Below are 13,117 nucleotides of genomic sequence, written 5' to 3' on the forward strand. Positions count from 1 at the left end.
TTGTAATGACAGCTCCAACACTTTTCCCATCATTTCAGTGTAGTTAAAGCTAACATGTATTGTAAGTAAGTGAAACTGTACCACAGGTTGTATCCATGTTGAATGGATTATTATTATCCCAGTAACAGAGTTATTAATTCACTGTGTTGATGTAGATGTTTTGATTGAAGCAGATGGTTAGACCATATGGGAAGAAGTGTGTGGCGCAGAAATGTTAGTTTTTCAGCCAAAGAGCCAACAACCAGAGATGAAATAAGAACCATAAACCTGAGACTGAAACACTCCACTCTGTCTGCCTTTCCCACTCCTGTCTGAAAACACATATCTGGGTCATATCTCAGATTTCACATTTCAGGTTGTACCTCAGATTTTAGGGCACATCATTGCTTTAAAACAAGCACCTGGTTTTATTATTCTGCATGTTCTGAACATCATACAGTGAATGAAAAGTTGGAGGGTAGTCCGTCTCGAGAGATGCCCGTTTGTTTTTCTTAGCTTTGGAGGCTAACAGCCCCCCTCCCCTCTAACAAACAGGCTGTCTGTGTTGTTGTGTTGGAGAGGCAGTCATGCGGAGCTGCTGTTTGACATAATGTTGGACCAGTATGGAATCTGACTGGGAATATCAACGCTGATACGTGGTGATACACAGAGGCTGTCACAAAGGTTGCATCCATATGCTGTGCCACTCATTCGTGAAGCTGTGAAATTGGGTTGCATCCCAACTAGCCTGGAGACAGTATCGCTTTCACTCCTCTCGTTCTCCACCTCCTTTCTCTATCTCTCTATCTCTCGGCTCATCCCGTCGAAGCGTTTTTCTGGGAAGACGGAACAACTAATGTGGCATTAATAGGGTCACATCATCTCCGAGCAGTGCTTTCTTTCTTCTTCTTCCAGTGGCTGAGGCTGTTGTTTATCTTTTTCAGATGAAGCTGTAGAAATGGCTCAGAAATCCCCGAGGCCAGCATCTCTCACATGTGAAGCCTGCCAGTTGATTTATCATTTTTGGCTGCTAAATCAGGCACTACCTTTAGAGGTTGTTTCTTTTTCTTTTATTCATTATTCCAAGCATTGGAATTAAAATGTGTCTCTATTTTGCAAATGTAGACCTATTTCTAGACCTGGTTCAGATGTTCTTGCTTCTACCTTTTATAAGAAATAATACACACTTTTGAGTGTTGAGCATCAGGACATCAGAGTTTTTGACAGTTTGGTTTAAAAAGCAGTTAATCTGTGTTATTTTTGACGACTTTGAGGCTTTTGTTGGTTCTGCACCAATCCCCAGGTTGTCGCTCGTAACAACAGTGTGACCAATCAGTATCACTAAACTTAACGACCATATCAACGTTTAAGAAGTTTCTCTTTCTGCAAACCTCTGCTCACTAAATCAGCATGAAATGTAATGCCATTTTCAGTGAGCAGTTCCAGTCTTGATAGGGGAAAGAGGAAAGACGTTTTAAACGTCTGTGAGTGTGTTTTTCTTTCTGCTGGCCTTTTGAAAGACGCCAGTTAATCTGCTTACTCCTTTAATTGTGAGTGTAGGGGTTGGGCCTCCTCCCGGCCAGAAAGGGGCTACTGATCCAGAAGTAAAACGATGACCACCGCAGTTATTCCTTCCTTTAGGTTCTGCAACCCCCCTTAAGTCTTCTTTAGTCTCCTCCTCCTCCTGCAGACCCTCCCTCTGAGGGAAGAAAGCTCCTTGTTCTGACAATAGACATTTTTTGCCATATGTTGGCTTGACATCTTCATCAGGTTCACAGCAGGTTACCTTAGTTAACTTTCACTCCACTGCCTGATGGGATTTTCTCCCTCTGTTTCTCCAATCGGCCCAGGCTCAAAGTCTAGACGGCCTCCGAGGCAGGGTCCTTCCAGCTACTGCGTCCACAATGGCCGTATTGTGGGCGCTTAGTAGCAGCAGCTTCCTCCCGTTACAGCGAGCAGGCTAGCGCTAAAACAATGCTTTTGTCCGAGGGCATGCGAGGGGGCCTAATCCACTACATACTGTGAAATAAATCTCTCTCAGAGATGAGAGAGCGAGCAAGAGAAGCGGAGTGAATGAAATCACTGCCAACGAGGTTAGAGTGCAGCAGTTTAACCCCTGGCCAAGAAAGAGGGAGGAGAGGAGGCAAAGGGAGCGAGAGAAAGGAGGAACAAGGAGAGGCAGGCGCTGCATCCCTTCATCTCCGGAGCAAGGATGGAGGAGAGGGGCTGCCGGTGGCTTTCACAGCCTCTCCTCTCACCAGAGGAGCTGCTGTTCACCATATGGGATTTGGCCTCTCTTAACAAACAGGCCCCCTATTCAAGCACAACACACATTCAGTCGTTTGTGGAATAAGGTGAAAAAAGTGCATTTTTTATGCCTTCAGAACACTGGATGGCCATGAGGGCTCGAAGTCTGTGTTTGATTCACATAGTATAGAGAATTATAAACAAGAGGCTTTCATCTAAATGTGTATTCACCATGGAATTAGGGTTTGGCCTTTTGGTGTTTTACTGGAATCTATCTGTTTTAGAGCCAGATTCATGCATTCAGGCCTGTTCCTGAGCTGTGAAGGTGATCCTATAGAAGCTCAAACACGGGCCTCTGCACTCTCAGTCTATTTCATGTCTACTATACGTCTTCCACCAGTCTGAAAGGCTATTTTTATGGCACTTTATGTCATTCAAAGAAGCAAGTAAGCCTGATTTCACTTTTTTAACTTAGTAGCTCAGTGACAAAATGACTAAGAGTTGAATAAGTTGCTGTGCAGTGCTGGGCAGTGTGAGGTTTTTGACACACTGGTGTTGTGCGCCAATTTTTTTCTTTCAGCCAGCAGCATTAGGGCAGCATTAGGAATGACATCCTCTGCCAACAGCTTCTTTTTTAGCCTACTTGGAAGTCCCAAGAAGCGCAGATTTATGCCAAGAAGAAGATGCCAGCATTTCTCATTTTTTTAGCCTACTTGGAAGTGCCAGTAGACATAGATTTATGCAGAGAATAGAAGAAATAAGAGATGAAGGGGTAGGCTTATTTCTCTCATGTTGAGACACACACATACCTCGCTAATTTATTCTGTTTAATCCGTCACGTTTAATGATCCACCTGAGTGAGGTAGGAAGGAAGCAGTGTCAGTTGAGAGAGGCAGCGGTCTACCTCCCACTCTGCGGTGAATCCACCCCCTCTCACTCTTTCCCCTGTTGCCCTGCTCTCAGTTCCCAGCACCCTTCACCTATTAACCCCCCTTCCTCCTCGCTCACTCCGCTCCTCCGACTTTTAAAGACAGGCGTCTCAGGAATAGCCAAAACATTGATTTCCACCAGCACCAACTCCACCCCCCTCGTCTCACCCCAGTATCTGTGTCACGGCTCAGGGGCTTCCTGCGTGTTGCCCCCATCGTGACTGTTGGAGGTCAGCCACGCTTGAAGCCCTCTGAGATCAATGGACATGCTACTGTACTGTAAATATTCACTCCTGAGCTTAGTACCCATCTGTAAACACGCATGTACTTGTAAAGGACACATTCACGACCAGTGGTCACTCTTTGCGCTTGTCATCACATTTTGCCTGCCTCCATTTCCCGGGGTGTGAATGGAGGAATCTACCTCTGGATAGGTGATTTCAATTCAATTCTCACCCACTGGATCTGTTTACGCTCGGCTAAGCTGAAATAAGCTATAGGTTGTTTTCCCTTTGCCATCCTAGCAACTGCAGACATCACGTCAAATGGACTCTTTTTGTGCTGTTTGCGACAGCTCTTTGTAGATTTTATCAACTGCAGGAAAGACAATAAACTCATTGTGAGGTAGCTCTTTTTTCACTTTGGAGATGTGTGACAAAGAGGCTGGAGTCTGGAAAATCAATGCATTATGCAGGCAGACTTTAGAGCGTATTATGACATATCTGACAGATACAGGGATACTGATTCCAGTATGGATACCAGTAACCATAACAAACATTGACAGTGCATTGCCAACAGAGGTTATGCTAACCAACCTAGCAAAACTTGGCAAAACCTAGCAAACTCACCATTTATACGTTTACGTCTGAATTACTATATCAGAGGGCTGTTTGCATTACAAATGGTCACTATTACCAAGTTCATGAATTTGTGGAGAATCACTACTTTATCACATACTTTTTTGGATAATTAGTTTAGAAAATGACATGAAACAATATCAGAATTTACTGAGCTGATCAATACTTTCGTAATGCTGGACTATTGCAGTTTGCATCCATGGAGCCTTTTGTGCCCCTCTAGCTTGATGATGATAAATGAAGCTGTCTCCAGAGGATGGGACTGAAAACATGTGAAGCCCCATGCATTTCACAGTCTGCCTTAATGTAAGCATACTTATCCTATTGTGCACAGTGCTCAATAGCAGCAGAATCTCCTCACGTCTTAACACAAGCATGAAGTAGTACTTAAAATAAATCATCAAAATGAGCCATATTCATCAAGTTCACCATTCTCCGCACAGTTTCCACATTCAAACATGAGTTTAACAATATAAGTAATCACATACATGATAATTTTGTATGTTGTAATGAATTTATAATTCAGCATCACCTAATAGCAAGATAATGCAACTTATCATGTTAAAGTGTGATACTGATATGTTTGTTTTTTCCAGTCAGGGCAGCATTACGCTTCCATAAACTACAGACCTATGAGCAAGCATCAGGCAAGGGAGTCAGAGCAAAGCATTTACCAAAAGTCAACTCATCTTAGTGCAGTATGGTTAAAAAAAGTGGTCCCAACTCATAGAGTATCATCCTCTTACACCATTCAGTAACTGTCTGATCACTTTAGTAGAGCAGCTAGAGCCTTGCTGCATGTCCTCGGTGCAGACTGTATGCCACAGTGACTTAATAAATATTATATTCAATTTTTACCAAATTTTTATCAGTATTTTTGATGCCAATGTAGCCTCTGGGTTTTCGGTCTGTGTTAAGATGCATTTAAGTGTGTGTTAGTACTTACTTCCCTCTGTTCTTTCATTTGTCCTCTGCATCTTTGACTTTGTCAGATTTTATTGTAAGTGACTGGAAACATTGTCTTCTGCATGCAGAGTATGCTTTATGACTCTTTGAGTGAGCCAAAACATTAACACGATGCTCAGTGCTTCTTTAGCCTTTTTATTTAGCAAATGTGAAATTCCAAGAAGTCCAAATCCACAGCGTGTATGTCCAGAGTCTGCTATGCAAGTCAGTAAGATGTTAAAATGAGATTAAAATCAAAGACAATATGACTCACTTTGCTTTGTTTTTATTTTCAAGTGCAAAAAGGAAAAATATGGGGTTCAGAATTTCTTTTGGTCATGTAATTTTACTTATTTTGGTTTGTGTAATGCAGCTCCAGTATTTGTCTGTGTGTTTCTGAAGAGGGGAAGGGGGGATTATCCAGTGCAGGATCTGTCATGGTGACATTTGTGTCCCCCGGCGCAGCAGCAGGGGTCCTCTTCACCTCCGCAACCTTCAACTTTCAGCCTTAACCCCCTTCAGGCCCCCTCTTGTGTCCACCACACGCCCAGCACGTCTGAAGGGAGGGGTGTACGAAAGCAAGAGGGTGAGAAAAATAGAGAGCAGGAGGGAGGGGGGGTAGAAGCAGAAGTGAAGAGGACAGAGAGCTGCAGGGGAGGGTGGGATGAAGAAAAAAGAGAGGCTGTGGAAGAAACAGAAAAAATGAGGCAAGCATGGGAAACAGAGAGAGGCAAAGAGGAGGAGAGCTGGAAATGAGGTGGAAACAGGCGGAAAAATGGAGAAAGATATGTGCGAGAAAAGAAAAAGCATGAGGCAAAATGATTGGCAGAGAAATGTGGAGGTGGAGCAGAACAGACAGAATAAGAGCCTGCAGGATGGAAAGGAAAGTGCACACAGAATGCAGAGGAAAGAGGAGATATGAATGATAAAGGAAGGTGTTTGGTACTGCTCTGAAGTTCTTGTATATCCTCAGCTGCAAGAGAAAAGTATTCCTGTGTGTTGTTACAGCTCACTGTTTCTGCCTCCTGTGCTCTCTTTATTCCTGCTTTCTTTAGCTCTACACCTCACTCCCTCTCTGCCACTCCATGCTGAATTTATCACACATATAAAATGTTTGATTTAAAGTCCATTTGGTTACATGGCAGGTTATTCAATTATTTAGTCTAACCAGCAGTCAAAAAGATTCAATTTATAGAAGTAGGAGACATGGCGGAGCACAGCAGGGTGTACCAGGAAGCAAGTTCAGCATACCCAGGCTTTCTTTAAGTACGCTAGTTCTGAGTTAGTGATCACAGTTTCAAGAACCTGATTATCAGTTTTCTCTGCTAACCCAGACTTTCTGCTTCTGTCACAGAAAAGGTAGAAGTTTGGTGTGTAATTTGACACTCGTACTGTGCTGAAAGAAATGACTCAGGCTGTATGCTTCAGTCAGTCTGCTGTACAGAGAAGTGATGATTGGGCCCCCACTGGCCTCATGCCTCGTGTACAGAGGCTGGAGTCCTTGCTGCAGTGGCTGGTGGTCCCACTATGGCATGTGTGAAGACACCCAACTCCACCTGGACTGTTTCTGACAGCTCCTCAGTAAAACTACCTCATGAAGTCAGGGTGTTCTGTTGGAGAGCGCAACAGTACATGTGTGTGAAAATACAGAAGCGGTTGGTGGGTCGATGGCATTCATTTCATGTGACTGATCCAAACCCTGAAGAGTGACATTAAATAGGATAATTAAACCCAGTGAAATTGTTTGCATGTAACATTAATGTGAAAACTGTTATCAAAGTGCAGGTCTCTGTTGCTTCTTCTGCCATCACGTTGTGGCTTTACACTGTGGCTTTTGCAGCATCCTCCTGAGACTCATCTCCAACTTCAGAATATGAGGGGCATGTGTGAAAGATACTCTGGAAAGTTAAGGGGGCAATGCTCCTGAAAATTTAAACTTTTCTCAAGTTCTAATGTGAAAGTGGCTTAAGATACCTGACTTACAGTCTATATTGAAAATTGAACTTTAAGTCTATGAAAAAAAATGTATTAATATATAAATAATACAGTACACAGTCATCAATTCTGTTACATGCATTGTACTTTTTAAACCAGCTGTGTACAATATATTTAGCAGGATACCTGGACCAGTAAAGAAAATTTATTCCTGCATCCTCAGATACTAAGAAAGCTGGAATTTAAGGTCAATGCTGCCCGAAGCTAACAGGTAAAAACAGGCAGGGTGTCACATTAACCTGTGCATCACAAGCTAAATGCAGAAGGTCCTATAATTATTAATTAATTAATTTATTTAACTTTTATTTAACCAGAGTGGTCCCATTGAGATCTAAATCCTCTTTTACAAGGGAGACCTGGCTAAGACAGGCAGCAGCAAAAACACAAAGTTACCGACACAAAACACAAAACACAAAACACAAAAGAGACAAAGCACGGACAACTAAACAAAGCACGGACAACTAAACAAAAGACTATGGATTAAATCAAGGTGTAATTCTAGAAATCAGTTGTACAAACACTACTAAAACATTGACATATTATAGAATCAGCCTCCCTGTCTTTTATCATAGATTTAAAAACATTTAAGGACACCAGCTCCTTGAGCTTTAAGTCGCTCTGCAATGGTATCATCTTGCAGTGATATCATAAATGTAAGAAAGTGTTTGTTCTATTATTCCTGTTTCCTGTTAAAAAAAATCTTATCAGACTCAGCATGAGCCTCATTCACCTGAAAAATGTCATCATACAAGATATTAAAAGAAAAAAATCAGAATTGTGAAAAGATTAAAAAATATAAAAACTGACTGTGGGGTAAGAAAATTTACTGGTTACGTTTCTCTAACTTGAAGAAAGGAGAAACATCACACAACGCATCATGATACTTTAACGACATGATAAGGTCACGATATCACAAAATTATGATGTATTGTAATATTCTACACAGTTGAAATGAAAGCATGAAGTGTGTCAAGTTTGTCACTTAAACTACCGTGACATTAAACTAATGTTGCAAAAGAAGTATCGAGTGAAAGACGCGGTCAGTTGGTGAAACTGATAGATGGTGTAAACAATGTTTCCCATAAAAAAATATGGTATAGCACAAAACATGAATGTGGTTATTATTTACAGTGGAGTGGCTCTTCAGCGCCAACTACTGCAGTGGGGGTGCGGAAATTCTTTAAGTTTTATGTCTGACAAACAGAGTATTAAATTCTGTTTTAAAACAGCTACCCTTAAAGCCAATGTATTACATTTTCCCATTGAGAGGATTATTAAAGCCAATTTATAACAGAAATACAAAAAGATTAGGTAGTATGCAACAGTGTACTACCCGAGCTGGTGTGTGTTTGGTTTGTCACAGGAGAGATTTTAGCTTGTTTAGCTTTAGCTGTTGAACTTGTTTTGTTTATGTTTGCCCTCCGACATGGCTGCCAAAGAAAATATCAGCTGTGCTTTTCCTGCATGACAGGTCAAAAAAGGTCAATTAGTGCTAATGTGCTGAAGCCAGCATCAGAAGTTAATCTCAAATTCAGTCCCACTCTACATGGAGAGCACTGGTTCACACAAAATGTGGACACAGAGAAAGTGGGGACCAGCTATTTTTAAACCTCTGATCACCTGGCTAATCATGACTGAAATGAGGCTGAGCTTTCAAAAGTTCCACACCCTCTTTCTTCTTCTCTCCTCTACCTTTTCCTCTCTCCTGGATCCCACTCAGCAGCAGTTCCCATCCTCTCACCCAGTAAATCAGCATAAAATAGCTCTAACTGTGGCAGATCATAGGGTAAGGAGGGGGGGCAGTCTGAGTTGGGATGAAGAGCTTTAAACTCTGCTGCTTTTTCTTCTTTTTGTGCCGCTCTTTTCAAGATGGGGCCCATGAAATTACCCAACAGGATTATGTAAGGCATGATGGATTCTGCTGCGTCCTGTCATCCATTCAATCTTTGTGTGCCCCTCTCTCTGTCAGGGAGCCTGGTGTGATAGCCATGAAGCTACACTCCACTCTGTGTGAAATGGCATGTTCTGTAAAGTAGTGATCCTCTGGTGTCATATGAGTCCATGATTTTTTTTTTTACTATTATTTTTTTGGTGGTGGTGGTGGTGGTGGTGGTGATGTGGGGGGGGGGGGGGGTGTTATTAAGGGAAAAATGTAACATAAATGCAACCTTTGTTATTATGTCAAGTATCTTTTAGCTACATCTTCATATCATTGTAAATGATAATGGTGAACCTGACATGTGAGGCCTCATCTCATCAAACCATAGACTGTATAAAACATGTACGTAGTCTCAGCGATGTCGCCCAACTGTTCCTGATACTGTGACATGAAGCCAATCCACATTGGTATGGACGCCAGCTTCGAGCTTCCTTCTGAACAGCTACAGGGCACCCATCAGTCACGTGAACTGAGCTGTGTCTCTGATTGGAAAACCAAACAATCCTAATAACTTTTAAATAGCTAAGTTCGAAAAAATAACTCTCCTGCTGTACAGTGTGTGCCGACGATAGCAAATTTGGCGTATCAGTCCAAAGCTGTTTTTTAATGCCATAAAAATCAGTTTTTGTTTGTTTGTTTTTGGCTCGGTGTGTACGTGACTTCCAGTCTTTCTGCACCTAGCCTCAAGCAGATTCTCGTTTAACAGCAACTTTTAGCACTTCCACATAGGCTTCATTTTTACTAACCGGATGTTGCCCCTTGCATCAAACCCAGCCAAGGTCACAGGCTGACCTCTGAGCTGTGGGATCCATGTTCACCAGAGACCCCTGTGTTTAGGCTTAGGTTCAGTGGCTGCTTCCATTTAATGACAGGGTATAAGCCTGCAAAAAGGAAAGCTTACGTTAGATTCAAGACTTATTAACGTTGTGTAAAAGTGACACAAAAACAACATTTGGGCTGACTTAAGTTAGAGATGTTTTAAATCTTATTTCTCAGTTGTTGAAAGAGAAATGGAAAAAAACAATCAAAAATCCACATTTTGCATAATTATGGGACAAAATAGAATCACAATGTCTGAAAATTAAAAATGTACTCAGACAATTGCTAAGGGTGATTAAAGTTAGCACCTACTTAGAGTATTATCTGCCCGTATTATTTTGTCTGATCTATATTAGGAATCAGTTAAAAGAAAAAGTCCCACTTCCATTCATCTTCCTGTTCATAATCCATGATTTAAAATAAGATGGTCAATGCCAAAATTGTTTATTTTTAAATGCTATCTCAATTTTTCATGCTCTCCATTCATGCTCTGAAACAAATGCACACCTTGCCAAGATTCATGTCCTCACAGCAGTGGGTGATAGTGGATTTGAAAACAGTGCCTTTATTTTCGCAGCTAGCCCCCAAAGCACCTGTAAAAACCTTTATTTTGCATCTATTTGGTTGCCACCTTGGGGAGAAGTGGTGCATCTTGTGTCTTTGCAGGTCTTGTCCTGTAGTTTTAAAAGTTGTGTTTTTTGGTTGAAAAATGTTTCATTGTTTCTGAAAAGTCTCACATACCTGGTACTAGAGCTGCACGATTATCGCAATCGCAATCGCAATCGCAATCGCAATGTCAGCACATGCAATTCAGATTTTTCTCCATGATAACCAAGCAAGTCTGTAGACTCATTGTGACACAACTTTTTTTATTAAATCACAAGCACAATCGCAATCGCAATATTGTCCACCTAATCGCAAATCGCACCTTTTTCCGCAAATCGCACCTTTTCCGCAAATCATGCAGCACTACCTGGTACTGTGAATTTTTACTGTGCAACATGTAAATGAAGGCTGCGTCTGCAGCAAGATTTTACTCACAAAGAGGGCAGATCTAACTTTTTACGTCTGATGCTGATACCTTGGTTTTGGTATCAGCCAGTACCAATACTGATTAAATCCTGAAATAGTATTAATTTACCATCTCCAGTACTTAATATGAGGATGGCATGGCGAAGGATGATTTGGCGACTTCAGGCTTTTCTAGCTTCAGTTGGATAGATGAGCCCTATGGAGCTTTCTATTACCAGTGATACCTGATTTAGCTTTTTGACTCTGTACTGGACCAGTACAAATTTATTATTATATAGTAGTTATTTCTCTCGCTGCTGATTATCTGTTTTGTTCTCACAGCTCATAAAAAGTCATCAGTATTGATTTAAGTCTGTTCGAAACCAGCTCAAACCCCCTCATGGGAGCTCTATCTAATATGTTTAATTTCCTGTTGATTGATAAACTGATTAATCAGTGTTATGTGTCAGCAGTAATGTTAATAATATTATTCATAATGTAGTGAAAAGAAATAACTCTGACCCCTGTTGTTACAAAGATAAACCTTTAGCTGAGATGTTACATCTCTTCAGCAAACATCTCAGCTTGTATCATTGTAGGAATAATTAAGCAAATGAGCCGGAGTATGTGCTGGTATGACTTTTTTAAACGGGCATGATTTAGTGTATAATATAAGCTATCATATCTACACTGAGGGTATAGATTAGCATATTTACAGCGCATACAGCTGAGACACTCTTTTTCTCTTGTCTTTCACTGTGCGTTTCCCCAAATGTGTGTGAGTGTGTGTGCGTGTATAAGTAAGTATATAAGTGTGAGTGTGTGTGTGTGTGTGTGTGCACAGACTCGCAGCAGCCACCCTTGCCCCCACCCCTCTCATTAATATGTATGTGTTCTGAGGCAGCTAGCGAAGACGGTGTGTTTCTCACCCGCTGATTAATGCTGTCTGTCAATTACCTCTAGATCCAACCGTGCTGTGGAGCTTCCCCCAGGACCACACAGACCAGGTTGGAACACACTGCTTTTTTTTTCTTTCTCCTCTCACTCTCCTCCCTTCTCTCTTTCTCTCTTTCACTCTTTCTCCAAATCTCTCCCTCTCTCATTCACTGTTACAGACAACCTCTACCACCTTCCTCCTCCTCCTCTTCTACTTCCTCTCCCATCTCCCTTCCTTTCCTGATGCCCTCTCTCACCCTGCCGTCCTGTGGACCCCCCCACCCCCCAACACCTCTCCCCACCTGCACCACTACCACTCTCCTCCTCATCCTCATCAGTGCCTCCTCTTTCTCTCCCCTCCACCTTCTATCTGTCTCTCTCTGTCTCATTCTACGTCTGTTGCTGGTAATGAAAAGCAGTGAGCAGGTCTTCAATAACCGACGAATCAGTAATTATCATGCAACCGTGACAGGAATGCACACCTCTGTTAGCCCCCCCTTCCTCTCTCTTTCTTCTCCTCTTCCTCTCTCTCTCTCTGTGTTTCTATCTCCTCCATTATCCCTCATTGTGTCTCGTCGTCTGCTTCCTATTGTTTTGCATTTATTGCATTAGGTAGTTTGTTTTGAAAGCCAAAAACTGCCGCTATTTTGTATTAGTACTACAGGATTACAAATGCTACAGTATCTCTTACAAGTCTGTAGGGTTATTTTTGTCCCTGTGGTTATAATTTTCTTCAGGTATTATTAGATTATTATGAAAACAGTAGTACAGATCTGGGATCATGAAAACACTGATAAAACTAGAAAAGCACTCAGAAAGCGCAGACCTCTGCCAAGCACATTGTGATTGTCACACAACACTTTAGTCCTACTTTAATGTTATACTCCCTTTCAGCAGACTGTCTGCTACAATTTGGTGTTAGTTGCAGGTTTTTATGATAATTTGTTACCTGACAGTGTTGAAAATTATGATGACCCAGTACATATTTCATATTCCTGATCTTAGTATCCAGAATATTGCCAGGGTCTGGATCTTACTTTTACATCTCTAAGAAATTATCATGACCTTGTCTTGTATTGTTTTGCAAAGCAATCCAACCATTTATCATGGAGTTATGTTCACATATGGTGAAAACAGTCATATCTTACAATTATAAAGAATCCTTAAAAAAAAAAATCCTGGATCCAGACAGTGATTCGGATCGCCGCCAAAATTTAATCACTTCTTCCTTATACCATTTCAAACATTTCCTGAAAATTTCTTCAAGATCCATTCTTTACTTTATAAGTTATGTAGTTCACAGACAAACTCTCCCAAAAACACAACTTCCTAGGTGGCGGTAACAATGTGCTGGAGGAAAAGACACAGTTACATGATTTTAGTTAATTTTATTATTAGCAAAAAATTTTAAACTTCTTTGTTTAAAGATGAACAAAATTAAGTCAGCACCAAATTTCTAA

General features: G+C 41.3%; 1 protein-coding gene across 3 annotated transcripts in view; it reads left to right on the forward strand.

Annotated features, from left to right (window-relative positions):
• Positions 1-13,117, forward strand: part of dennd1b (DENN/MADD domain containing 1B) — a 122,838-nt gene that overhangs the window by 19,881 nt on the left and 89,840 nt on the right. For all 3 annotated transcript variants that reach the window (XM_074668005.1, XM_074668004.1, XM_074668006.1), the window contains exon 3: positions 11,685-11,728. In XM_074668005.1, the coding sequence (XP_074524106.1) occupies positions 11,685-11,728 (44 nt within the window). The remainder of the gene's footprint in view (positions 1-11,684; positions 11,729-13,117) is intronic.

This window comes from Halichoeres trimaculatus, unplaced genomic scaffold (genome assembly GCF_033239565.1).
Source record: "Halichoeres trimaculatus isolate MK-OKI-2021-1 unplaced genomic scaffold, fHalTri1.1 fHalTri1_scaffold_4, whole genome shotgun sequence".
Lineage (NCBI taxonomy): Eukaryota > Metazoa > Chordata > Actinopteri > Labriformes > Labridae > Halichoeres > Halichoeres trimaculatus.